Source organism: Mauremys reevesii, linkage group 8, assembly GCF_016161935.1.
Source record: "Mauremys reevesii isolate NIE-2019 linkage group 8, ASM1616193v1, whole genome shotgun sequence".
Lineage (NCBI taxonomy): Eukaryota > Metazoa > Chordata > Testudines > Geoemydidae > Mauremys > Mauremys reevesii.
Genome location: NC_052630.1, coordinates 36,094,261 through 36,119,547, shown reverse-complemented (window position 1 = coordinate 36,119,547; position 25,287 = coordinate 36,094,261). Strand labels below are relative to the sequence as shown.

At 42.4% G+C, this 25,287-nt stretch overlaps 1 protein-coding gene across 12 annotated transcripts in view; it reads right to left on the bottom strand.

Annotated features, from left to right (window-relative positions):
- Positions 1-25,287, bottom strand: part of LOC120369909 (ankyrin repeat and KH domain-containing protein 1) — a 187,582-nt gene that overhangs the window by 93,594 nt on the left and 68,701 nt on the right. For all 12 annotated transcript variants that reach the window (XM_039483703.1, XM_039483708.1, XM_039483696.1 and 9 more), the window contains exons 4-7: positions 19,921-20,068; positions 17,582-17,729; positions 14,196-14,429; positions 5,545-5,639 (exon numbers count right to left, since the gene is read on the bottom strand). In XM_039483703.1, coding sequence (XP_039339637.1) covers positions 5,545-5,639; positions 14,196-14,429; positions 17,582-17,729; positions 19,921-20,068 — 625 coding nt within the window. The remainder of the gene's footprint in view (positions 1-5,544; positions 5,640-14,195; positions 14,430-17,581; positions 17,730-19,920; positions 20,069-25,287) is intronic.

Here is a 25,287-nt window from a genome sequence, read left to right as displayed (position 1 = left end):
CCTCTCCCTGCTGCAGCCCTGGGGCCAGCCTTCACCCCAAACCCCTCATCCCCAGCCCCACTCCAGAGCCTGCATCCCTAGCCAGAGCCTTCACCCCCCACACCCTCTCTGCCCTAGCCCTGAACCTCCCCACCTCAGCACCCTAAACCCACCCCTCATCCCCAACCCCACCCCAGAACCCACACCCCTAGCCAGAGCCTCACCCCCCCAGCAGCCCAAATCTCTACCCCAGCTCTGAGCCTCCTCCCACACTCCAAATCCCTCAGCCTCACCCCTGCCACACATCACTTCCATATTGGTGCACAAAACAAAATTCATTCCGCACATGGATGTAAAAAAATTAGAGGGAACACTGATCAGCAGGCATCAATCCTATTTCACTTTCTGCAGACCCTGTTATCAGTAAGAGGTGAGGAAAAGGTGTCAACTCCCTTCCCCACTAATGACAGAGAACGCATGCCGTATCCAGGCCTTGAGGACCAAGTATATATGTTACAGTATCTGGGAAAGTTGTAGCTCAAGGCAAAGAGGTCCAATGAGTGAGGCTGAGAACAAGTGACTACTTTTTTGAAGACCAACTAGTGGCAGGACCATTTTCTTGAATGAAAGTACTTCCAGCTCATCCAGACTGACATTCAGATGTCTGCATGTGCAGGGCACTGAGGGAAATTAGTTTTTTCCTCCACCTGGTGGATGAGAACATTGGATTTTGTCTGGAAGGAATGCTCTAGGCTTGAGCTTGATGATTCAGTTAAGCCAATACAGTTGTGTGGGTTTCACCTGATCAGGACATAACAGACAGCGGATCTCAGGGGCCTCAAAAGCCAACCTGATGGATTCCTGTTGTGAAGGGAACACTCAGGTTTGCTTGAGTTCGTAGTTCACTAATGATTTCCCACTGAGGCAGTTAAGCCTGCTTCTCCTTAGGGAAGAAGCAGATCTTTGATAACTCCTTCAAGGTACAGTGTAAATGGCTGGGTGCCCTTAAAAGTAAGTGCAAGGAGAAAAAGCTAGTAGGTGATCTCACCTCCCCAGGGATGGATCTACGTTGCTCTCTGGGCCAAGGTGATGGTGTCCAAGACACTGACCTCAAGAGGGTGTAATCTTGGCCATATCATTGATGGCATTAACACCAATGAAGCACATAGAGCGGTTCCTGTCTACCACAAATTACAGCATGGGGTGAACACTCTGTCTGGTTAGATCTCAATGAGCCACTGGATGGCTGTTCTAGAGGGGTAGAAGGCATAGATCTATGCACCAGCAGTTTGAATTACTGTATAGCTCACTCCCTCCCTACTTCTTCTACTTTCCTTCTGGGAGGCAGAGTCCCAGTGGTTAGAAGGCAAGAGAATGAGTCCCATTTTGTGATAGCCAGAGGTCATGGATGTCAGGATCCAGGCTGAAGAGCCCAAGGAGGTTCTTTGGTAGGTACTCCTGGGGGAATTCTGCACCAAAAAATTAAAAATTCTGAGCATAATATTTCCAAATTCTGCAAAATTCTGCATATTTTGTCAAACAAACAATATAATCACACCAGTTTCAATTATTTTTGGTAATTTATTTCAAAATACTTGTCAGCAAGTACGTCTAACAATACAGAAAAAAAGATTCAGGAAATGTTTTTTGACAAATAGATTCCTTACTAGGCATATTAATACAGAACTCTGAGTAATAATTCATTTAAACTATAATACTGAACCGTATTTCCTGCACCCCTCAGAAGCAGTGCAAAGACTTGGGGAATCAGAGGTAACAGAAGAACTGAGGGAGAGGGAAGTAATTGCTGGGAAGGAGCTTGGGTGTGAACTTGGAGGGTTGTTGTGTATGGTTGGGAAAAGTATGGAACAAGGGTGGTTTGGGGGGAGGGGGCAGGGATTGTTAGGGAGCTTCCTCCATGCAGACCCTGGCTGACCCCTAGCCTCTGCCATTCAGTCAGCACATCTGCCCATCCCCATGTGTCCCTGCACCCCTATGTGTCCCTCCACCCCCACTCCCTCATCCCCCCGAGGCTCTATACCCCCTTCCCCATCCCCATGTGTATCTGTGCCCTCACTCAGACATCTGCCCCTCCAAGCCCTATGTGGTCCTGCACCCTCTCCCCCAGCCCCGTGGCCCTGTGCCTCCACTTCCATTAATCTCCTGCCACATTCTACCCTCTCACACTAGCCCTTATGAGCCCCTGTCTATGACTCCCCAGCAACCCCATGCTGTCTGTCTCCTGACCTGGCCCAAAAGGCACTGTGAAGACGGAAGGCGCTCTCTTCCCTAGCTGGCCGGGAGCTGTTGCTCTGTTCTACTGCCATAGCACCCTCTGGTGAGGAAAAGATGGAACTGCAGCAACTTTCCAGCAGAAGTTTTTTTCTGTGCAAAAAATTAATAATATGCGCAGCTCATTAATTATGCACACGCACAATAGCACAGAATTCTCCCAGGAGTGGGTAGGGAGGACACTGAATCAGATGAGGACATGATCCACTTCATACTATTTGCTATACAGCAGTGGATAGGAAGAATTAGCATTGAGGTTCAGCCCTAGAAGAAAATAAGGCCCTTCACCTCATTTGGATTTCTGTTCCTCCAGAGAGATTAAGGTTTTTGTTGGATAGGAGACCAATTAACTTCACTGTTCCAAAATGGCCCTAAGGGTTTTTGGAGCAACAAGAAAGTAAAAGGAAAAAGAAACCCAGGACACAGTGAGCAAGTCAATCAAATTCTAGCTCATCCTTTTCAGAAGACACTGTACAGGAGGAAGGAAAGGATGAAGGATGATGTTCCTCTCCACCTCTAAAAGTAGGAAAGGGTCCAAGGAGTGTACTTGCTGTGGACATGGAGCTTTGAGTAAGCTTTCTTGGAAGGAAGGTGTGACAAAATGGGAATTTTAAAAAATATTTTTATGATGCATGTGTGCCTCAGTTTCCTCCTACACCTTGCATAGTTACCCCCCGGGGGGGGGGGAGGGATTAAATCTGCTCAAGGTAGAACACGAGACATAGGTGTCTCACCTAGCTGTCCGCACCATTAAAGAACAGACTTAAAGTGATCCAAATCAAAGGAGGATCCATGAAGACAGACACCTCAATGACTGAACAATTCACACCTATCAGCAGGAAACCCTGGCCAGTGAGACAACAGATTGAGAACAAAGAGGAAAAGGTGTCAGGTGATGCAGAGAAGGACAGCTCTTTGGAGGTACTCAGGAGCTTACCTGGGAGAACAAAGGGACAAGAGATGGAGTTGAGCGGGAGTCAATCACAGCTTGGCTGGCTCATCATGGCACTAGTTTGACTGGGATGGAGTATGTCCTTAGCTTCTGCAGCTCACTGATAACATAAGGACTTCCAGATTCTGTATGTCATGTGACTAACAAATTGTTAGCTTGTTTTGAAAAGGCTGCCTGTGTCACTGTAAATACTGAGAGCAGTGTGCCCTGAAGGGGTACAGTACAAGCTTCCAGCAAGTCTGGCATGGCTAGATTCACTGGAAAGAGTCACAGAGAGAGACAGGGATTGCTGATGCCAAAGGCCCAATCTTGGAGGCCACAGGTTTGCCCATGGAACTGTGTGGGTCCTTGGGGCCTGGCACATTAAAGCGATCACTCCCAGGAGACTGGCTGGGGCATAGGCTAGACCTTGTGACTCCGTGACAGAAGGCAAAAGGTAATTTGTTAGTGAGTCCAGGGAGGCTGCAAAGGCCTGATCCATCCAGGCTTTTGGGCTCCTGGATTAATGGAATCCCTTGTGGTGACAGAATAGGGGAAGACTTACAAGACATTATGCTGAAGGTAAGATCATAGTTGAGTCTAGGCCCCCCTAGAAGTTTCTTTAAAGGGGTTTTCAGGAAAAGGGGGAAACTTGGGAAGAGTTATGGATATCCAAAAAGACTACAAAGGGCTGTGGAAGCAGAGCGTTCACCAGGTTCAGAATTGCTCCTACTGTTGCTTGGATCTGGTGGCTGCAGCTTCATGTAAGACCACAGTGGAAATGGGGCCAGAACTGAGCCTACTGCCAAATACAAATGAAGGGCACAGAAGGGGTATTATTAGGACTTCCTAGGTATTATTAGAAAGAAGTTTCCTTTGTCCTCTTCTGTTCTATGTTAGATCCAGAGCGCCAACAATGCCTGGAAAGATGTCTCAGCAGAGGCAAGAGAACTGAGGAAGCCTGTCTGCAAACCAGAAGAAACTAAATGCAAAAACCCTGTATTTGGATTTGCTAGCACTTGTCTGACAGATGAGGACACATCCATTTATCAAAACTTGTGGCAGTCAGACCATAAAATAAAAATGTAAAGTTTAGTTTACCAATATCCTGATATTTAAATATGGACCAATATTTCCATTCTTATATTCCTTTTGTGAATCTTCTCCATCAGCCAGCTGTCAGTCTGGCACCCTGTCTTACCAGATGATGACTAAGGCTGAGATTCTTTCATGGATTCCGTGACTTCTGCAATGGCCGGTGCAGTTGGCAAGCAGCTCAGGAAGTCCCTGGGCCAGTTGCGGTGGCTGCTGCTGGGGCAGTCTCAGGCCACCGACCCCCGCAGGAGAAGTTTGGGTGTGGGAGGTGGCTCGGGGCTGGGGTCCGGGAGGGGGTGAAGGCTCTGGGCGGCACTTACCTTGGGAGGAGAGGGGGGTCCCTGGAAGTGGCAACATGTCCCTCCCTAAACTCCTAGCTCCACACGCTGCCTCCGCCCGCAGCTCCCATCAGCCGCGGTTCTTGGCAAATGGGAGCTCTGGAGCTGGCAGTGCATGGAGCTAGGAGCTGAGGGAGGAACATATTGCCGCTTCTGAGAAGTCTGGTAGGGAGCCTGCCAGCCCCACCAATCCCTCTACCAGCACCAGCAGGAGTCCTGGTCCACCCGCCCCCAACGATCCCTGAGCACCCACCTCCTCCAGCACCCGGGGGGGGGGGGGAGGGGGGGGGTGTCCCGGACCACCATCTGGGCCACCACCCCCACGAACACCCGCAGCACTCCCAAGATTTAATCAGGGGCATAGCACAAATCATAGACAGGTCACGGGCTATGAATTTTTGTTTACTGCCTGTGACCTGTCCATGACTACTAAAAATACCTGTGTCTAAAAAGTAGCTTTAATGATAACACTGCATCCTGAAAACCAACCTGCAGTGATTCTCTCTAAAGAGGTCCCCATTTGTGTGTGTGTGCGGGGGAGGGAGCGGGCTGTACCCTCCTTTCTCCGTGGGAGTCACAACAGACCCCATCCAAAGCAGAAAGTGACTTACCAAGGGTGCTGGGTGGCTCACATATGGGGCAGTGGCAAGATGGCTGGCTCCATCACTGAAGGAGCCCATAGCAGCTTGGAGAGAACCAGGGCTCCTCATGGCAATGGCCAGAAAAGGAAAGTGGGTGAGAAACTGGCTGTTGTGGGGCTGGTCTGCACTCCCCCCTACTCCTGCCCTGCCCTTGATCACTCAGTGGATTAAAAAAAATCTCATTAACCAAAAAAAGGCTTGCTTTGTTCTACCAATCCCTTTTACTTCTCTCACCCCAAACAAAATTGATTCACTAAATCCAATTTACCATGCAGGCCTCCATTAGGGCTGTGTGCATCTCATCTGTTTTATGTTCCTGATCAGCTCCAGCTTCAAGCAGAAAACGAACCATATCTAAATGGCCTTCAAACACAAAACAAAACAATTTGTTACAAACATTAAGAAAGGGTTTAGTCAAAATATCATAATTTAGGTAGTTTGCCTTTACAAGCCTATCCAATTATAATTTCTAAGTACACTGCTATTGTGGCAAAACACAAGATGGACTTTCAGTTTATAACAACAGTCGTCTTACCTGGAAGATTTTATCTTCTGGCTATGCAAAGTTGACAGACTGGCAAAAAAATGCTGAAAGGAGAAAAATCAATCTAGAAGGTAAGAAACCTTCCAGAGAAGAACAGTATGAAGTTATAAACTTAGCTTGAAGTTTTTACTACAGTAACTTTCACAGTAGCATTTTTATGCATTGTGTAAAAAGATCAGATTGCTGTATTGTAAAAGCTTCAATCTAAAAAACCCGTAGAGTTGCCACAACTGTTCTTAAAGCTTTGTTCAATCTCACTCAAATTAGTTTTATTTCACTTTCATCTATGGAGCTTTAACATTTTTCTTCCGTGCAAAAACAAGTTTATTTAGGTACTTGCATAATGTTCACTCTAGTATCTGGATGCCTAATTTGCTGATGGATTTTATACTCTCAGCATGCAGGCAAGGAAGGTTTTCCCTATGTTACAGAAGGGGAGTAGAAGGCATAGGGTAGGTTAAGTGATTTCCCAAGATCGTACAGGAAGTCTGTGGTTGACCTGGGAATGAACACCCAGCCCAGAGTCCTATCATATCATTCTTTCCTACTTGAGTTTTACTTAATTACAAGAAGTACTAAGGATATTATCCTTTTTAGGTATCAAAAGTCTATTCCAGGGCTAAACGTTCTTTATCATGCAGCATTTCATATTGTTGCAATCTACCATTTAAAAAACCCTGGTATCTGAATTTAAGTTCTTATTCAATTTGTCCAACTACCATCAATATCGTTCATTACCCCAGACACAAAAATGTAGGAGAATATACTTAAGACACCGCAACAGCACCTCTGCAGTTAAGAAAAAGAGTTTCTAAGAGATATCAGCACCCACTCCTCCCAACTTTAAGAGGAAAAGCAGCTGAATTTTTCACCTGAAGTGTATCACGATTTCTCTTAGGTGAGAGGAAAATGTTTTGGAAAGTATGTCCTATTATCCTAATCCAGAGTTATGGAACTCATAACTTTGAAAACTGGCAGATTTACCTTTGATAAATCTAATTTCGTAAAAGATTCTCAAATATAGATGGTCTAAAATTTTTTAGTTTTATCAAATCCTCAATGGTGCACATAACTCTTAAAATTCAGTTTGGGAGGAAATTTTTGGAGTTTAATGCAAACATTTCAAATTTCAGGAGTTGCATGAAGGTCTCTGCTAAGATGACTATGAGACCTTAAGTTTAAGGAAGCTAAGCGTCTGTGAAACTTGCAAACTGAATAAAAGAAATTGTTGGAATAGAAAATTAAGGCCAAGATTTAAAAAAAGTCAGTACAACTTATTTAGGTGCCTGAACTTCCGAAGTGCTGTACTCATCCCACTTAAGCCAACAGTTGCTGGATGTTGGGCAGTATGAAAATCAGGCTGCTTATTTAGGAGCTTAAATATGGACAATCTCAATTTATACACTGTTTCTGAAAGACCTGGCCTGAGAGTTACCATCATAATATCAAAAAAATATCACGTAGCCACCTTTCCCAAAAAGCTTTCAACTTTTAATAAAGTCTCTAATTTTACGTTTCCCTTGACAGAATTTTTATATCACCCAATGTATTAAAAAAAGTTAAGTAGACTTGGACTTCAGAAAAAGTAAAAACTACAACAGTGGCTATTGGATCCCACTTATGGTGTGCATGTGCCTCATGTGCACAAGACCCATATCTTTTGACCAGCAACAGCCGTTCAGGCTGTGCCTGTGCTCTGCCTGTGCTTGTGCACCTTCCTCCATCCGAGGGCACATTGGGAAGAATGGTGCCGATCAACCCTCAGTTCTTTTGATAATTCAGAATCCCAGCAGAGTTGGACTCCAAATGGGACTGGGACAGAGGGCAGGTCATGAGATCCACATGCACAAAACATTTAGAAGATCCACAGTTACAACAACATAAGTAATCATGCTCTTGGAGTCTTTGTCCGTGTAGATCTCACTTGTGATGACTCACTAGCAACTCCATGAGCACTGTGAGAGGGTCAATGGGTCCTATCTATGTTTATCTAAATTAGGATTGAAGAATAGCTCTCTCAAAATTTGGCATCTGATCTAGAGGCCAAATCCAGGGTATAACATATTGTAAAAGTATAAACTAAACTTCATGTAGCTGCTCCGCAGATTTCAGTAAGGAATATCATTAAGCAACCTGAAGGGACTGCTTGAGTTCCAGCTGAGTGTGTCCTGAATCCTGAAAGGATGGGTAGACTTGATAACTGGTAGGATATTTTAATGCATGGGGTAACCAACCTGCATATCTGAGAAGAGATGGGTTGGCCCTTGTGCCCCAAGAACCTCTTAGTACCAACTGGCAGAAGGTATAGGCGGGCAAAGAGTTTTACAGGGATCCACTGGGTCAAGCATATGCATATTAAGATTACCAAAACATGGCTCTTGGTAGAGATCTCACATGCCAGTAGCCCACTAGTCAGCATTATCATTTTGAAATCCATGTACAGATAACGTTTAAGGACAAATATTTCTTCTGAAAATTAAGTTCTTAATGTATGAGAGTTAAGGCAGGTCACCTAAAGGTGATAAACCTGTTCCTGTCAGGTCAGAGGGAAGAGATGTGTCTCTCTATCTCTCTGGCTAGTCATATGTATACTGTTCACTTCCCAGTGGAAGCCTATTTGCATTACTGAAGCTAATGGAGATTGAGAAATCACATGAGAGCAAAACTACAGGAAAACAAAAAATGTCAGGGGTATCTTGTTTACAAGTAAAGAGCCTGTCTTACGAAAGGAGGGTCAAAGCCAACCTGGTCGGAAAATGCTGCAAAGACTTGGGTGAGCTAAACTTCATTAGACAGAAAACTCTCTTGTTAATCATGTCTAGGTTCCAGAACAGGGGTTCTCAAACTGGGGGTTGGGACCCCTCAGGGGGTCACAAGGTTATTACATGGGGGGTTGCGAGCTGTCAGCCTCCATCCCAAACCCCGCTTTGCCTCCAGCATTCATAATGGTGTTAAATATGTAAAAAAGTTCTTTTTAATTTATAGGGGGGGATTGCACACAGAGGCTTGCTATGTGAAAGGGGTCACCACTACAAAAGTTTGAGAACCACTGTTCTAGAATGTGTGTTCTGACTATTTTACATGTAATCATTTGTTTCTAACACTGCCACTTGCTGCTTCTCAATTCTCTATACTTTGCTAAATAAGCTTTTACTTGTGCTAGGTCTTAAATGGTACGGTCATCCAAGGTCTAACTGGTAAGTTGTGGGGAGTGTTCTTTTGGAAGCAGTGAATCTGGAATTCTGAGAGTGTCCAGTGAATGAGGTTGATGGATACTTCAGAGAGATATTCGGGGGCTTGGAGCATGGCTATCACTAACCTGCAGAGGAAAAGTGGAGCCTGTGTGGACTAAGAGGGGAGTGCTTATGTTGCCCATGGCTGATGGAGTCAGGGAGCTGACAACTAGTAGCACAGGCAAGGCTTCCTCACACAAAGGGGAAGTGGTAGCAAGATGCCTCAAAACCCTGGGAAGCGTAACAGCCCTAAACTGTTTTTCCAAGTGCCATGAACAAACAGGTGATTTTCTAAATAGCTTTGTTTTATCTAGGTAATGAAGAAGGGCTCAAGAAATATCTAAGGTGTGCAGTTTGGCTTCCCTCGAGTTTGAGTGAGGTTTGAGGAAGAAAGCTAGGAAAGAGATGGTTCGGTTTAATCGAAGGTCAGACATCTCACATTTTTCGAATAAGTTTTATCCCTGTGGAATACCATACAAGGAGTATATGCCATGGACCTCACAAGATCACCTGGCTGAGATGATAGCTACCAGAAAGGCTGTTTTAAGGGCGATATGGTAGAAGGAGCACTTAGATAAGCATGGAAAAGGGGCTTCAAGACCCATCAGAACTACATTAAGGTCCCATGGTGGGGTAGGCTCCCAAATGCAGGGAATAGGCTGAACCAGCCCTTTTAGAAATTTTGGAACAGTGGAATGAAAGAACAGTTATATGTTTGAATGGGATAGTGGCATTCTGAAACAGCAGCTAAATGAACCTCGATAGTACTGATCATGAGACCTGATAGCTTGAGCTGGAGGACAACCCAAATGTTGGGGACAGAAAATTTCAATGGATTGAGACCTTATTAGAAATCACAGATGGACATCTCTTTCACTTGGATGTGTAGACTGATTTTGTAGAGGGTTTCCTGTTCTGTATTAGGATTTCTGTGGAACAATCCTTGTCTGATGCATTCAACTAGCCAACTTCCAAGTAGTCAGAGATAGAGATATAGGTACTGGGTGGAGAATTAGTCCCCTACAATAGCTGTTGTGGACAGATGCAGCAGAAATGTGAGTCAATACTGTCTTGCCTAACAAGGGACTGTATCCATCGCTATGCATCACTATAGCCACATCCTGCCTGATGTTCCTTATGACTCTTGGCATCAGGGGAACAGAAGACAATGCATAAAGACATTGAGACCAAAGAATGAGGAAAGCATCACGGAGGGACACTGGCCTGGTACTTGGTCTGGGCCAGAAGAGAGGGCAATTGTCATTTCTGTTGTTGGAAAACCAGAGCACGTCATCTTGTCTGTTGAGGAGGTGGTGTCTGTCAGGATCGGTACTGTGATTCCTTTCAGAAGTGGTACAAATTCACTGCAGATTAGACAAATTGCCTTGAGTTTCAGCACTTTAATATGTAGTGAGGACTCTTAACTAGATCAGAAATGAGTCTGTAGCTTGTTTAGGTTCCTCTCCACTAGCCACAGAGGCTTATGTAGTGTGTTGCTGTGGGAGGAGGGGTTCAGAATGATACCACTTTGCACACAACCTCTGGATTTGCCATTAGTCCAGGGAAGATAAAACGGGATTTGGGATCTTGAGGTAAGTATCTATATAGTGTCTGGTAAACTCGTAAACAGATGTGAGGCATCCTTGGAGAGGGCACAAGTGAAGTCTGGCAAGAGGTGTCACACTTAAGTGGACAAGATCATGTGGCCTACATTTCTTGCTGTTATTGCAGATCAGGGATGCTATGGGCTGAAAACCTGTTCAGAGAGAGCTACGATTTCATCATCTTGGAATATAAAAGGTCCTTATAAATTCTATGGACTGAGAAGAAGAAGTGACAGATGACTACTTTTATTTCACCTCAAGTCTTGGAGAGGGCAACAGGTTGAGGTCTCTGGACAGGCCACTGGATAATTCCTGGAGGATTTCCCTCTCAGAAGCCAGTTACCCAAGTAGAGGTAAACATGCATTCCTTATGTAAGATGTGCTGTCCCTACTGCCAGACATTTCGTGAATACTTTTAGGGCTACAGACAGGCCCTGTACTAACAGAGGTCATATCCTACTGTGATCCGAAGATATTTTCTGAGGACCAGGTGAATAGCTATGTGACAATAAGCATTCTGAAGGCCAAGAGCCACAAGCCAATCCTGAACTTCTACAGACAGAATGAAGAAAGCTAGCCTTGCCATTCTGAATTTGAATGGATGAAATTCAAGTGTATTAATTTCTTCAGTCACCTCAGTTGCTTTCCCCTCTTCTGGGAATAAGAAAATAGCAAGAATAGAAACTTTGAATTCCTGGGTTACTACTTCTAATGGATCCTAGCTGAAGTTAAAAAAAATCTACCTTCTTCCTTCAGTTGTTTCTCATGAGATGGGTCCCGCAAACAGGGACATAGAAGAGAGTTCAGCTGGGGTCAAGGACTGAAATTGTAATCTCAAACACCCATTGAAGTAATCCCAGTCTATGCCTGAGAAAAATGGGAAAGGTGGTAACCAAAAATGGAGATGAGAAAAAGGAAGCTGTGAAACTGGTACATAAGCTGTGGAACTGGTACATGGCTCTTGACTTGAAAGTCAGACTTGTTGATTGGATGATGATGCAGGGTGGGTGGGTAGGTAGCAGAAGAGGAGAGGGCTGTCTGGTGGGTGAACTGAGACTAAGGCATGTCTTCACTAGCAACGTTATTAACTAAAACTATTTTATTTATATATACACACATATATATACACACATACACATTATATATATATATATATATACACACACACACACACACACACACACACACTACAGCGCTGAAACTTGCAGCGCTTTTTTTTTTTTTTTTAATATATAAAGGATGCCTGTGTGTGTCACTGCTTCTTTTACTTTGTTGTTTAGCCACGGTGGCACTTTTTTGGTCCTCTTATGATTTTTTTTTAATTTGGCGTATACATTTAAGTTGAGCCTTTATTATGGATATTGGAAAATATATGTACCTTCTCTTGCACTACAATATACAGAGTATTTTCTGTTCTACCTAGCAACTCCTAAAGGACTCGTAGTCTTCAATAAGTGGTATACAATAAAGTGGGATAGGGTAGGAGGTTTCCAGTGGATATTGTGACAAGAGGGTCTGCTTCCCAAACTGGGCTTGTAGGTTGTCTGACCGAGGAATAAAATCTGGTGTGCTCAAAAGAGACCTGATGAGAATAACTCCGTACATGTCCCGTTGGAGAAGACCATGGAGCCCAGGAGGCCCAAGGTGGTGGACCAAAGGGACAGGTTTTGAGTCTTAAGGTGATATCTGCCACAATAATACTGGATACTTCAGGGAAGTATGTCTGGATTTTCTGCAGGGAGAAAATCTCAAGGTGGGCCCTAAAGTGAACCTCTGGTGTCAGAGAGCGGGATATGGGTATTTCCCAATAAAATGAATTTGTACATTTTATAAACTCCTTAAATCACATAAATCCAGTTACCGAAATGGAAACGTTTACAAGGTCTTCAAGCTCCATGACCATCACCAGAGAATCCACACAATCCTTATGAGGCTGGATCTGACTTCATAATGGCCTCTGCATGCAAGCGGTCTCACACTAATTATTACAATCCAAGAATTTACAATGTCTACTGACATTTGGTAGAATTTAGGTTCTGAGAACCATGGAGTTCCTTTTCATTCAAGGAATTTACATACACTACTGGCACAGTGGGAAGAGCTTTTAAAGCAGTTAAAGAAACAGGAGAGTAACAAAATTATTAAATTCAGTCTTCATCTGTCACGTCTCCCAGCAAGTAAAAAGAACCCAACAGCAAATGTTTCCTGAGTCTCAGAGTTTGAAGTAATAATTCAGCTGCACTCATTTTGTTTTTTAAATACTTTTTTGTACATATATGTAAGATTTTACTTGACTTTTTGGGAAGTTTAGGAAAATACTTCTTATCAAGGAAAAGCAGCGTTAAAACAGTAGAACACTTGAGACATTAGCATTTAAAAGCAGACTAAAACATTCCTAAAACAAAACTTCGTAGAATTCTGGTTGGGAACTTCATTTAAAACAAAGCATTTTAAGAAAGCTAAATGTCTGCAAGTCAGGAAATTGAATTTAAGTTCTACAACCAGCCTTAATTTTCAACATGTAACCTCATCCACTGTCTATCAGTAAAGTCACAAGTCTCCTTAATCCCAACTATTTTCCCCCCCTACTTGATTTTCAGCATGAGCCAAGACACTCTCCCATATTCTCCATCCATCTACTGACCTGCAAACCAACATATGTTAGGAGAACCTAAACCTCCAAATCCATATTTCTGCTATGCTCCAGAGATCTTACTTCTACCCTTAACATAGTATCAAATAAGCAACACCCCTCCATGATTTGCCATATAATCCAATCGAAGACATCCACCCACTATACCAACCTCATTAAGACTCCTAAAATGGTTTTGCGACCCTACCATTACAGATAAGCACTATTACATATCTTCTACCACATATTGGCTGCAGATGCCTAAGTAGCACATTCACAACAACTGGGGTGCTAGTACTTTCTTTATAAAGGAGAGAGACAGCATGTGTATAGGACACCATCATTTGCAACAAGATTCAGAGTTTAGAAAGATGCAGTTTTTGTTGCAATAGTGATGGCCACGACAAAACATACAGTTCTTATGCTGTGTCAATGTCATTGGATGGAGGGTAGGTGGGGTATATTGAATACGAGAAAGTTGCAAAAGGGGGAAGGATAGCTCAGTGGTTTGAGCATTGGCCTGCTAAACCTAGGGTTGTGAGCTCAATCCCTGAGGGGGCCATTTAGGGATCTGGGGCAAAAATCTGTCTGGGGATTGGTCCTACTCTGAGCAGGGGGTTGGACTAGATGACCTTCTGAAATCCCTTCCAACCCTGATATTCTATGATTCTAACACCAGATTTCCTGACTTTCACATTTAGCTTACTTTAAACTCCAGCATTCTAATTAGGCTCCTGATGGTATTTTTTGAACCTTGACAAAGATTGTCTGGCAATTTTAGTTAGATTTCAAGCACAAAAATCTAACAATGTCATGTGTGTAATACAAGGATCCTCAAAAAAAAAAAACCCCAAAAGGTGAAAGTCACCTAAAGTTTCTTCACAAATGAAGATTTAAATACCATACCTTTATAGCATGCTAATGTAAGTGCACTTTCTTTGAACTCATTGGAATGAGTGTTGATTCCTGCACCATATTCCAGAAGTACTCTTGCAACTTCAACATGACCTGCACTAGCTGCTTCCATTAAGGGGGTATGTCCATTTTCATTATGATCTTCTATATTAGCACCTGCTTTCAATAGCACTTTCACTATGTCAACGAATCCCCCAGCGCAGGCATAAGTGAGTGCTGTGTTCCCTAAGAGAAGATAAAAAGAACATACAGTAAGTAACCCCCTCCTCTTTCCCCTAACCCCAACTGTAAATAAATGAAACCAAAACCTATTTTAAACATAGCTAGATTAAAATTCTAAGTATTTATACCATAAATCAACCGAGCAGACTTTTGCATTTTCCTCTCACCTATGATTTCAGGTGATGTAGAAGATTCAGAAACAGATTAACAATAAGGCAACTATTTTACTGAAACATTGCCCTAGTTCTAAGATTGCTTTTATCAGCCTAAACCAGTGTCTCTCAAACTGGGGTCGCCGCTTGTGTAGGGAAAGCCCCTGGCGAGCCGGGCTGGTTTGTTTACCTGCCCCGTCCGCAGGGCCGGCCGATCGTGGCTCCCACTGGCCACGGTTCACCACTGCAGGTCAATGGGAGCTGCTGGAAGCAGCAGCCAGTACGTCCCTCAGCCCATGCCGCTTCCAGTGGCTCCCATTGGCCCAGAGCAGCGAACAGGTAAACAAACCAGCCCGGCCCGCCAGGGGCTTTCCCTACACACGGGGCACCCTCAGTTTGAGAAACACTAGCCTAAACCTTTTATTGGCCTATGTTATCTTCTCTGGGAGACCTAGAGACACTCAACAACCCTTTTATCTTTCATCTTATTCAAATACTATCATTCCTGCATTGTTTGGCCTCTGCCTTCAGTAAACAATATGCTGGTAATCTTTCTCAGCCAATACAGTCAAGTCCTGATAACTGGCTAACGCTTCCCTCAGCATTTTTCACCACACGCCTAGTATTTATGTAAATGATTTAACCGTTCATTATTTTTTTCTGTCTTTGCCCCTAACCCATCATATTGGTATCCCTGCATCACTTGGTTTCAAAAATTGGCCACATTTTGTCTATTAGCAGTATCTCTCAGTTACTGCCCAGATGAAGTTTAGCTTATTTTTAATACTACTCTTTCACCTTCCCTAATCTCCCAAAATTCCACTTTTCTAAAATACCTTCAACAGAGGTATGGATTAAAAGCCCTGGTTTATTTGCTCAAACTCATTATTTCTACTAGTGAATTATAGTATCCTTGAAAACTTCTGGGTTTCCATTTTCAGGAAAGCATCCTAGTTATCTCAAGCACCTGGAGTCCATTTCAGCAGACTACAGATTGAACTTCTGCTCTTCAAAACAGCTCATTTTCCCTCTTCAGAACTCTTTCACCAGACAAGTAAATCACAGATATAAATGCCTCTCTCTAATTATGGCATAAATTACTCATGGGGACACAGAATCATCTACTACCACTTCCTTCCTCTAGACCACTAGTTCTCAACCAGTGGTACACAATATGGCTGGGGATACACAGAGGGGGTACATCACCTCATCTAGCTATTTGCCTAGTTTTACAACAGGCTACAGAAAAAACACTAGTGAAGTCAGTATTAACTACAATTTCATACAGACAATGACTTGTTTATACTACTCTATATACTATACAATGCAATGGAAGTACAATATTTATAAAATAAATCAATTGGAATATAATTATATGGTAAAAATGAGAAAGTAAGCAATTTTTTAGTAAGAGTGTGCTGTGAGACTTTTGTATTTTTAGGTCTGATTTTGTAAGGAAGCAGCTTTTAAATGAAGTGAAACTTGGGGTACACAGGCCAAATCAGACTCCTGAAAGTGGTACAGTAGTCTGGAAATGTTGAGAGCCACTGCTCTAGACCAGTGATACTCAGACCTCAGTAGTTCAGGAGTCAAATTAGCAATTAACATTACCCAAAAGAGACATAGTAGTGTGAATTCATTGTTTCATTTGCTACAATGACCGATGAAGTATTATTTTATCAGCTACAATTGGTTAACATGGTAAAAGCATCCTGACTGTTTAATAATTAAATCAGAATGTTTTAATATCATGTGCTTCAAAGAGCCACAGGAGACGCATTAAAGAGACACTTGCAACTCAAAGCTTCAGTCTGAGTATCACTGTTCTAGTAAGTAGCAACTCTTTCCTTCAGTTCTCCAGATCTGCAATAACTATATGCCTGAAGCTTATTTGAAATTGGCTTTCCTCTATTTATCCTGAAATGCAATGTTTACCACCCTTGTCAGTCTTCCATAAAATGAATTACATGTTAAATGAATGGCGTTGTGGCAAATTAAGTTTGGTTAATTCTCCATCATGAAAAATAGTGTGTTTTGCATTTCAAAAGTAGTTTAATGGTTTCCTATCATATTAACAAAAAACAAGACAAACATTAGAAAACTTCCCAAACTACCCTAAACTGACATAAAAAGCAAGAACTTCTTGCAGAAAAAAGTATTTGGGATCACTACACAGGTTTTTTTTTTTTTTTGCGCTATGGACAAGGAACAAACAATGCACTAGACTACATCAAAACCTCCTTAAACTTTTAGTTTCCAGAAGCAGTTATTTGATCAGTTTTCAAAATTGATCATTTTTTCACCCAACCAAATTAAAGAGCCGTAGTATCTAAATGTAAAAATAAAAATTTGAGTCTCTCTCTCAAAGTCATCTTTTGAAACCCTATTTCACTTTAAGCTTACTAACAGGGATCTGAATAAAACTACAGTTAAAAAGGGCAAGTGCTTGAACTATACAAAGTTTGAACAAAGGGTTAAACTGAAATTTGGGCTAAAAAAATATCACATAAGAACTAAACAGTTCAATCAAAATTTCTTTGATATATGGAGGAAATGGTTGGCCGTGTTTTTGCAAGGGTTTCCCCTAAACATAAATCATAAGGAAACTGCAGTTCTGGTAAGTATTAGTTACTGAATTATTATATTAAAATATCTTAGGCTTAATTTGTTCCAATTTGTTTTACTGGTGACCCTACGTCACAGGGGTCTTCAGTAGATAAAATGCTTTTGCATTAGAATTAACATCAAGGACTAAGGAAGAGCCATCTGGTTTCACTCAGGTGTTCAGTTTCAGATGAACAATTATGGCTCCTGTTTGGTGCCCTGTAACAGTTATGATTGTTTTACCCTTTGAATTGAAGTAATTTGTACTGTATTTTCTATTAAATGAAAGCAGCACGTACTTAAAAAAAATCAAATAGTTCAAAACATGCAAGTAAGAAGCTGGGACTGATTGGTACGTGCTAATCTTGTTAATTCATCCAATTGCTGTTCCATACTTACCTGTTGAAGACTGGGCATTGACATCGGCACAGTGAACAAGCAGCAGTTTTACAATGTCTACATAGCCTCCACTGGCAGCTGCCATTAGTGGAGTTATGTCTCCTTTATTCCCTCGATCTTCAACATTTGCATGCATCGCTAGTAGCACCTGGACAAACAAACAGAAGTTCACTTAAATGAGTTTTAACAATTATGTTTTGCTCCTTTAATTATGAGGGGACTCAGGATGCGTCTACACTACAAACCTAAGTCGACCTACAGCCACTGCAGTAATTACTGCGGTAGTACATGCCTGCACTACCCTCCTTGGGTTGGTGGTGCATGTCCTCAGCAAGAATGCTTCCACTGACCTAAGAGGGGCAGTGTGGGGAGCGGACAGCCTGGTCTGGCAGCTTCACTGGCAGCTGTCTGGCTAGCCAGCAGGCTTCTGGGTGCCCAGTGGGCTCTCTCATCCCCCACTCCCAAAAGGGAGCCAGACACCCGTGTCAATTTCACGGCCCACTGAGCCCTGAAATAGGCTGCCTGGCTCCTGGCAGGTGGCTCTCAGCTGAGACTGAGATCCAAAGTCACTCCGGGCTTCTCACGCCAGCTCCCAGCCGGGATCAAAGTCCAGCTACCCTGCTCTCTGGGGAGCGGGGACATTCTTGTCAATTTTATGGCTCCTGGCACGAAACTGACAAGAGAGCAGAGAGACACTGCATAGCCCTAACTACACTGACATAAGCCTTATGCCTCTTGTGGAGGTGGAGTTACGTTGCTATGTTGGGTGGGTGGGAGATAGCTCAGTGGTTTGAGCACTGGCCTGCTAAACCCAGGGTTGTGAGTTCAATCCTTGAGGGGGCCATTTAGGGATTTTTGGGGCAAAAGTCTGTCTGGGGATTGGTCCTGTTTTGAGCAGGGGGTTGGACCAGATGACCTTCTGAAGTCCCTTCCAACTCTGATATTCTATGATTCTATGTCATTGTAGTAGGGCACTTACATCAATGGGAGGAGGGATGTAGTGTAGACACTGACAATTAGGTGAACATAAGCTGCTTTACGTCCACCCAACTGTGTAGCATAGACCAGCCCTAAAAACTATTTTCCCTTCTTTCTCCCCGCTCCTTTTAAAAGCTTTGTATCACAGCATTTACCTTTGGTAAAGAACTAGATATTGATCTGTCCAGAGCCAGTCATGACTGCTACTTGCATCTGCCCAAGTAGAGCACTATGCTATTTTTCTTCCACATGTTTCGCATGTTACAATATTTAAAACCAAAAATATAAGCAAAGACTGCAACATATAGTTAACGTTTTCAAATACTTCAGATAAAGCAGTTCCACTCAAAGTGAGTTTGTTGCAATTGAGATGTGCTACATTTATGCATTAATGATTCCAGCACAAATTTGTTCAATTTACTTGCAAAGAGGTTTCTCCCAATAAACTCATGTTGGGATCACTGAGTCAAGCTAGGTGCTTTCTGGCTTGTGATTCACCACCAGTAATAGCCTTCAATGGAGCAGCACAAATGTAACTGAAGACAGAATCTGCAGATGTTAACTGGCATTAGAATTTAGTTAACAATGCTGATATATCAGCCAGAAAAAAGTCCCAGTTTTAGAAATGACTGAGTCATTATGCATCATAAAATATTAATGTAAGATCAAAATTTTTTTTTTTTTTTGCTTTGCAGTCACCTTTAGAGGCTGAATCTTAGGGCTTGTCTACATTACCTGATGGATTGATGGGCAGCGATCAATCCAGCAGGGGTCACGATGCAATAAATCGACCGCCGAGCGCTCTCCCATCGACTCTGGTACTCCACCAGGGTGAGAGGCGCAGGCAGAGTAGACAGGAGAGCGTCAGCTGTTGACTTACTGCAGAAGACACCGTGGTAAGTAGATCTAAGTACGTCGACTTCAGCTACATTATTCACGTAGCTGAAGTTGCATAACTTAGATCGATCCCTCCCCCCGTGTAGACCAGGCCTTAGAATGACTATTTGGCAGCACAGCTTGATTATGTCTGGAGTGATGTGCCTGGAAACTAGAGGCAGATCATTTGAACACATACAAGATGTAATTTTCAAACAAGATCATTTACGTTGTGGCATGTCTTATTTGTTACCCCCTCTTCTTTAGATTGAGGGCTTGTAAAAAGCATATTTAGTGGAAAACTGTCAACGGCTGTTGAGCATGTAATAAAGTGAACTGCACTATATTTTACTTCATATTCTTTTTAGAGTACAAAAACCATTCTTATCAAAAGGACTAAAATGTTTGGCTTTCGAAGAGTTTCAGGCATATAGCACTCTGTATTTAAAGTCTCAGTCGTAAGTGATTGTGTATTTTCTACTTACTTGTGCTAATTCGTAATACCCAGCTGAACAGGCCAAGCAAAGGAGACTCTCTCCTTCTTCGGTGTGTTCATTTACACTTCTTCCTTCATCCAGCAGCTTCCGGACAGCATTCACATCCCCATCAGAGCATGCTTCTGCCAAACTGCGACTGGAAAATTATTTATCATACAATGAACACACAGGAATAATTCTACAGCAAACAGGTAGTAAGCTTTCTGATAAACAACAGTAAAGTCAAGGTAAAGTCAAAAGACTTTTGCTTAATTGACATGCTAGTTTGCGGGTTAGCACTTTGAAAGTGTCTTTCAGAAAGTGATACAGAAAGGCAAAGTGCTTTTCAAAACAAACAACAGCTCAACACCTCTGTGTAGGAGCTATTATTCCCTTTCACAAATGGTCTAATAGGAATTTGCCTCGATTTTGAAATAAGTGGCTAGCCACTGACACAGCTGCACTGGTGCAAATCCCAGGTCCAGACAAGGGAAGCTATAATATGCACCCCCTTAGCTCATCCCAGTTTCAAGCAGAGAATCTCCACTAGTTCAAGTTGCAGCTTTCCTGTGTACACTTGAGGTTTGTACTGGGGCAGTTTTGACAGCAGCTACCATTGACTGCAAGAATGAGGCAAATTCCCAGTATAGACAATGCTTAAGTGACCTGCCTAAGGTCACACTGAATACTGTTGCAGAACTAGGAATAAACCAGATCTCCCACCTGCCAGTCCTCTGTTTTATCCACAAGACTTTTCTATTCCTACTGCATGAATTTTATTGGAAGGGAAAAAAATTAAATAAGTAATGAATGTTTAGACAAAAACATTTATATGACAAATTATCCTTAGTTATTTGATTTTTTTGGACTGCCAAAATTTTAACTATACCTTTAAAAATACCAAAGAAACTCAAGTCACTGAAGTTTGCAGCCTATCTGGAATAATAAATTATTAAAATATGCCTAGTGGATGGATTCATTATTTTATTTATTTAACATTCCATCATACTGGGATACCTCAACTAAGGGTTTGGCTACACTGGCAATTAACAGCGCTACAACTTTCTTGCTCAGGGGTGTAAAAAAAACCAAAACAAACAAAAAAAACCACCCGAGCGCAGCAAGTTGCAGCATTGTGAAGCGCCAGTGTAAACAGTGCTCCAGCGCTGGGAGCTATGCCCCTCATGGAGGTGGTTTATTAGAGCGCTGGAAGAGGTATCTCTCAGCGCTGCGCCATGACCACACAAGGCACGTTAGTATTGCCAGTGCAGACTAGCCCTAACACTGCAAGGAAGGGAGGTGGGTGGGTATTCTGTAGCTCCTTCTCATTCAAGAACCCCAAATCTGACAAAAAAAAGTAGGCAGTCTAGAGCAGTCAATGTACCTCTTACATTCCAAAGTGAAAATGCACCAGCGTAGCAGCATAAAATATACTGGAAACTGACTGACGTGCCAATTCAAGAAGGATAAAAAGGGCAAAAGGTCCTTACACTGTATTACTATTCTCTAACTATCAAGTCATCATGACCAATGCCCCCAGCTCTTGTCACCATAAAAGACCTCAAGGCTCAGGAAATCATAGAATCATAGAATTCGAGATCAGAAGGGACCATTATGATCATCTAGTCTGACCTCCTGCAAGATGCAGGCCACATAAGCCGATCCACCCACTCCTTAAGCAAGCGACCCCTGCCCCATGCTTCGGAGGAAGGCGAAAAACCTCCAGGGCCACTGCCAATCTACCCTGGAGGAAAATTCCTTCCCGACCCCAAATATGGTGGTCAGCTGAACCCCGAGCATGCGGGCAAGACTCTCCAGCCATACCCTCTGGAAAAAGGCTAACAATATCCTATCATTGACCCATTGTACTAATTACCAGTGTGGCACTTAATTGACCTATTGACTAAGCCCGTTATCCTACCATACCATCTTCTCCATAAACTTATCTAGCTTAATCTTAAAGTCATGGAGGTCCTTCGCCCCCACTGTTTCCTTCGGTAGGCTGTTCCAGAATTGCACTCCTCTGATGGTTAGAAACCTTCGTCTAATTTCAAGCCTAATACTTAGCCATTACCTTAAGCAACAGTTTTAAGGGCCAATGGGAGCTGCAGAGGCAGTGCTCGGGGCTGGGGCAGTGCATAGTGTCCCCCTGACCGCGCCTCCGCCGAGGAGGCGAGGGATGTCGCCACTTCTGGTGAGCCTGATAAACAGCCTGCCAGCCCTACCACCCCCCCCCACCCCAGAGCACCCATGGTGCCACCTAGGCCACCCCCAAGCACCCAGGATTTAGTCAGGGTATAAAGTACATGTCATGGAGAGGTCACGGACTGTGATTTTTTGTTTACTGCCCATGACCTGTCCATGACTTACTAAAAATACCCGTGTCTAAAGCATAGCCTTAGTCATGATTACCAACACAGATAACTGTAGGATCAACTCCAGCAGAACAATCAGAGTGATGTGTTCCTGCCAGTGCATCTTATTTATAAGACATGGAAATTTGCCTTCAAAGCGAGGACTGGTTGGCACAGAGGCATAAAATTCAAGAGAGAAATTGGGCCCATTTATTTTCTGACACGTACACAAGCTGACTCCAGAGCCTCTCCTCTATCATCCTCAGTGTACAGACTTTGATAGGAAGAGAAAGTTCACTTGTTAATTCAGGAATATATATGAATTTCAATTTCCAACAAAGTACCAAAGAATTCCAATGATTTAACTACTCTTTGAATCCTTATAAATAATTCTCACTTGAGAGATTCACCCTTCTCAGACAATGAAAATGTTAGTAGTTGCCAGATAAGGACCCTTGGAGCCGGGCTGATAAGGAGGTGGAAGTCATTTGCCAGACTGAGCTTTTTGTGATTCCCTTCAGTGACTACAGCAGACATTTAAATATAGGATTAACAATGTAATGTAACAGACTCCTGGTCCACCTAGTCAGTATCCTGTCTCCAACAAAAAAACAGCACCAGATGCTGCAGAAGGTGGTGCAAGAAACTTCAGAGTAGGCAGATTTGGCATAATCTACCCATCAGAAAGGTTTTATCCCAATCCTTAATATTTAGAGTGGCTTCAGCCTTAAGCCTTAAGTTTTATAACCTTTCCAAAATATTATTTGCATTAATTCAAACAACTCTGGATGTTCTTGTTATCCAAATAAAGATCCAATCCCTCTCAAAGTTCTGTGAAGTTCTTTGTCTCTGACTTCCTGTGGCAGCGAGTTCCACAATCTAGTTACATGTGTAACACTGTTGCAAAAAAAGCAAACATCATTCTGTGATGTATAAGCAGGAGTGTTGTAAACAAGACATGAGAAGTAATTCTTCTGCTCTACTCCATGCTGATTAGGCCTCAACTGGGGAATAGTCTCTCCAGTTCCGGGCACCACATTTCAGGAAACGTGCACAAAATGGAGGAAGTCCAGAGAAGAGCAACAAAAATTATTAAAGGTTTAGAAAACATGACCTATGAGGGAAAATTGTGTTTGTTTAGTCTGGAAAAGAGAAGACTCAGAGGGGACATGATAACCCTTTTCAAATACATAAAAGGTTGTTACAAGGAGGAGGGAGAAGAATTGTTCTTAACCTTGAGGATAGGAAAAGAAGCAATGGGCTTAAATTGGAGCAAGAGAGGTTTAGGCTGGACATTAGAAAAAACTTCCAAACTGGAATAAATTACCTAGGCAGGTTGTGGAATCTCCATCATTGGAGATTAAGTGCAGGGGACTGGACTAGACCTCTCAAGGTCACTTCTAGTCCTACGATTTTATGATAAGTGAAAGTATTTCCTTCTCAATTTTGAATTTATCACCTGCTTTTCAATTTCACTGAATACTCCCCTTGCTCTTGTGTTATGAGACAAGGAGAGTAGAAGTTTCCCATCTATCTTTTCTAGAACATTCATTAGTTTAATCTTTTTACACATCTTCATCTCCCTTCTACGGAGAAACAATCTCCCTCACCCCAAAAAACAAAAATCTCTTCCTACGAGAGTTTCTCCATGCCCTTAAACACTCATCATCCTTTTCTGAACCCCCTGGAACTCTGCAATACCCTTTTTGAGACAGGGTGACTATTACTGCAGACAGAGGTCACACCATTTGATTTTTTTTCCATTTAGAGAAATACTCTAAAATACAACAGTGCATAGATCCAATCATTTTATTATCCTAATCAGTCAGTATTTTATACAAAGAATTGGCTGTATATATTGTGTACATGGCAGTGTATTCAAGGCCACCTATTAAAAAAATCGAACTGAAGCTGAATCTGCTCATAGCAACAAAGACTATGAAAAACAGAAGTTACAAAGCAATATGAATATTATGGACATTGAACTTGCCTCTAGTTGACACAAAGAATACATCTTCTCCAAACTCTTCTTCCTGTTTGCTGTCTGCTCAAGTATTGCCCACTCCCTATGCTATTCTCAAGACTAAATGATGTATATTATTTTAATGATATAATTTAAAAAATTCACATAATCAACTCAGTGGGCTAAATGCACAAATTATTTTATGGCTTGTGTTATACAAGGTCAAACTAGATGATCATAACTAGCCCTTCTGGCCTTAAACATCTATAAAAAAAGTAAATGTAAAAATGCTCTTGCAATACACTACCCCATTCCTTCCCTCAGAGGCCCATGTTATGGATTTACATGTATGTTATTTGTCTAACAAATGATAAACTGAGGGGTAAGGGCCTTGTCCTATGTTTGAAAAGAGCCAGGCACATCTATGATGCTATATTTAAAGACTAAAGATGCAATAATTAAAAACAACACACTTTGTAGATGTTAACTGAATAGTGTATGTGATTTAATTATGTCCATTCTAAATTCCTTGAAGAACTGTTCCCCATTAACAGTACCTCAAATCTTACACTTAGTTCTGCAGTGTGTACAACACTGTATTTCAACAATTATTCAAGTTTCCTCCAGGCCCACATACACTACCACCTTAATGTCAAATATCTGAGGGGAAACTGAAAGTAGAAGATACTGAGGCTTCAGCAGCTTAAAGTGACACTTCTCTTTCCTACTGAAGGAGTGATGTGAAAGCATGCTTCCTTGGGACTTAAGACAATCACTTGATTCTGGGGCATTGGGGCAGCCATACTCTCCTGATTAATCAAGTTGATAGATGTTTCATGGACAAGTATTAGGAAATTTAGTTTTTCCTCCAAAACCTTAGAGCAACAGCCTCTGGCAGATAACTATCCTATGAGAACTACCCCAGACAATTAGCTATCTAACCTTTGGTTTCATAAAAAGACAACCCTCGAAGCTGCTGCAGCAGTAGTTATGGCAAAAAACCCTAGCATCTCTAAGGTACGTCTATACTGCAATTAGAAACCAGTGGGAGGCCCACAC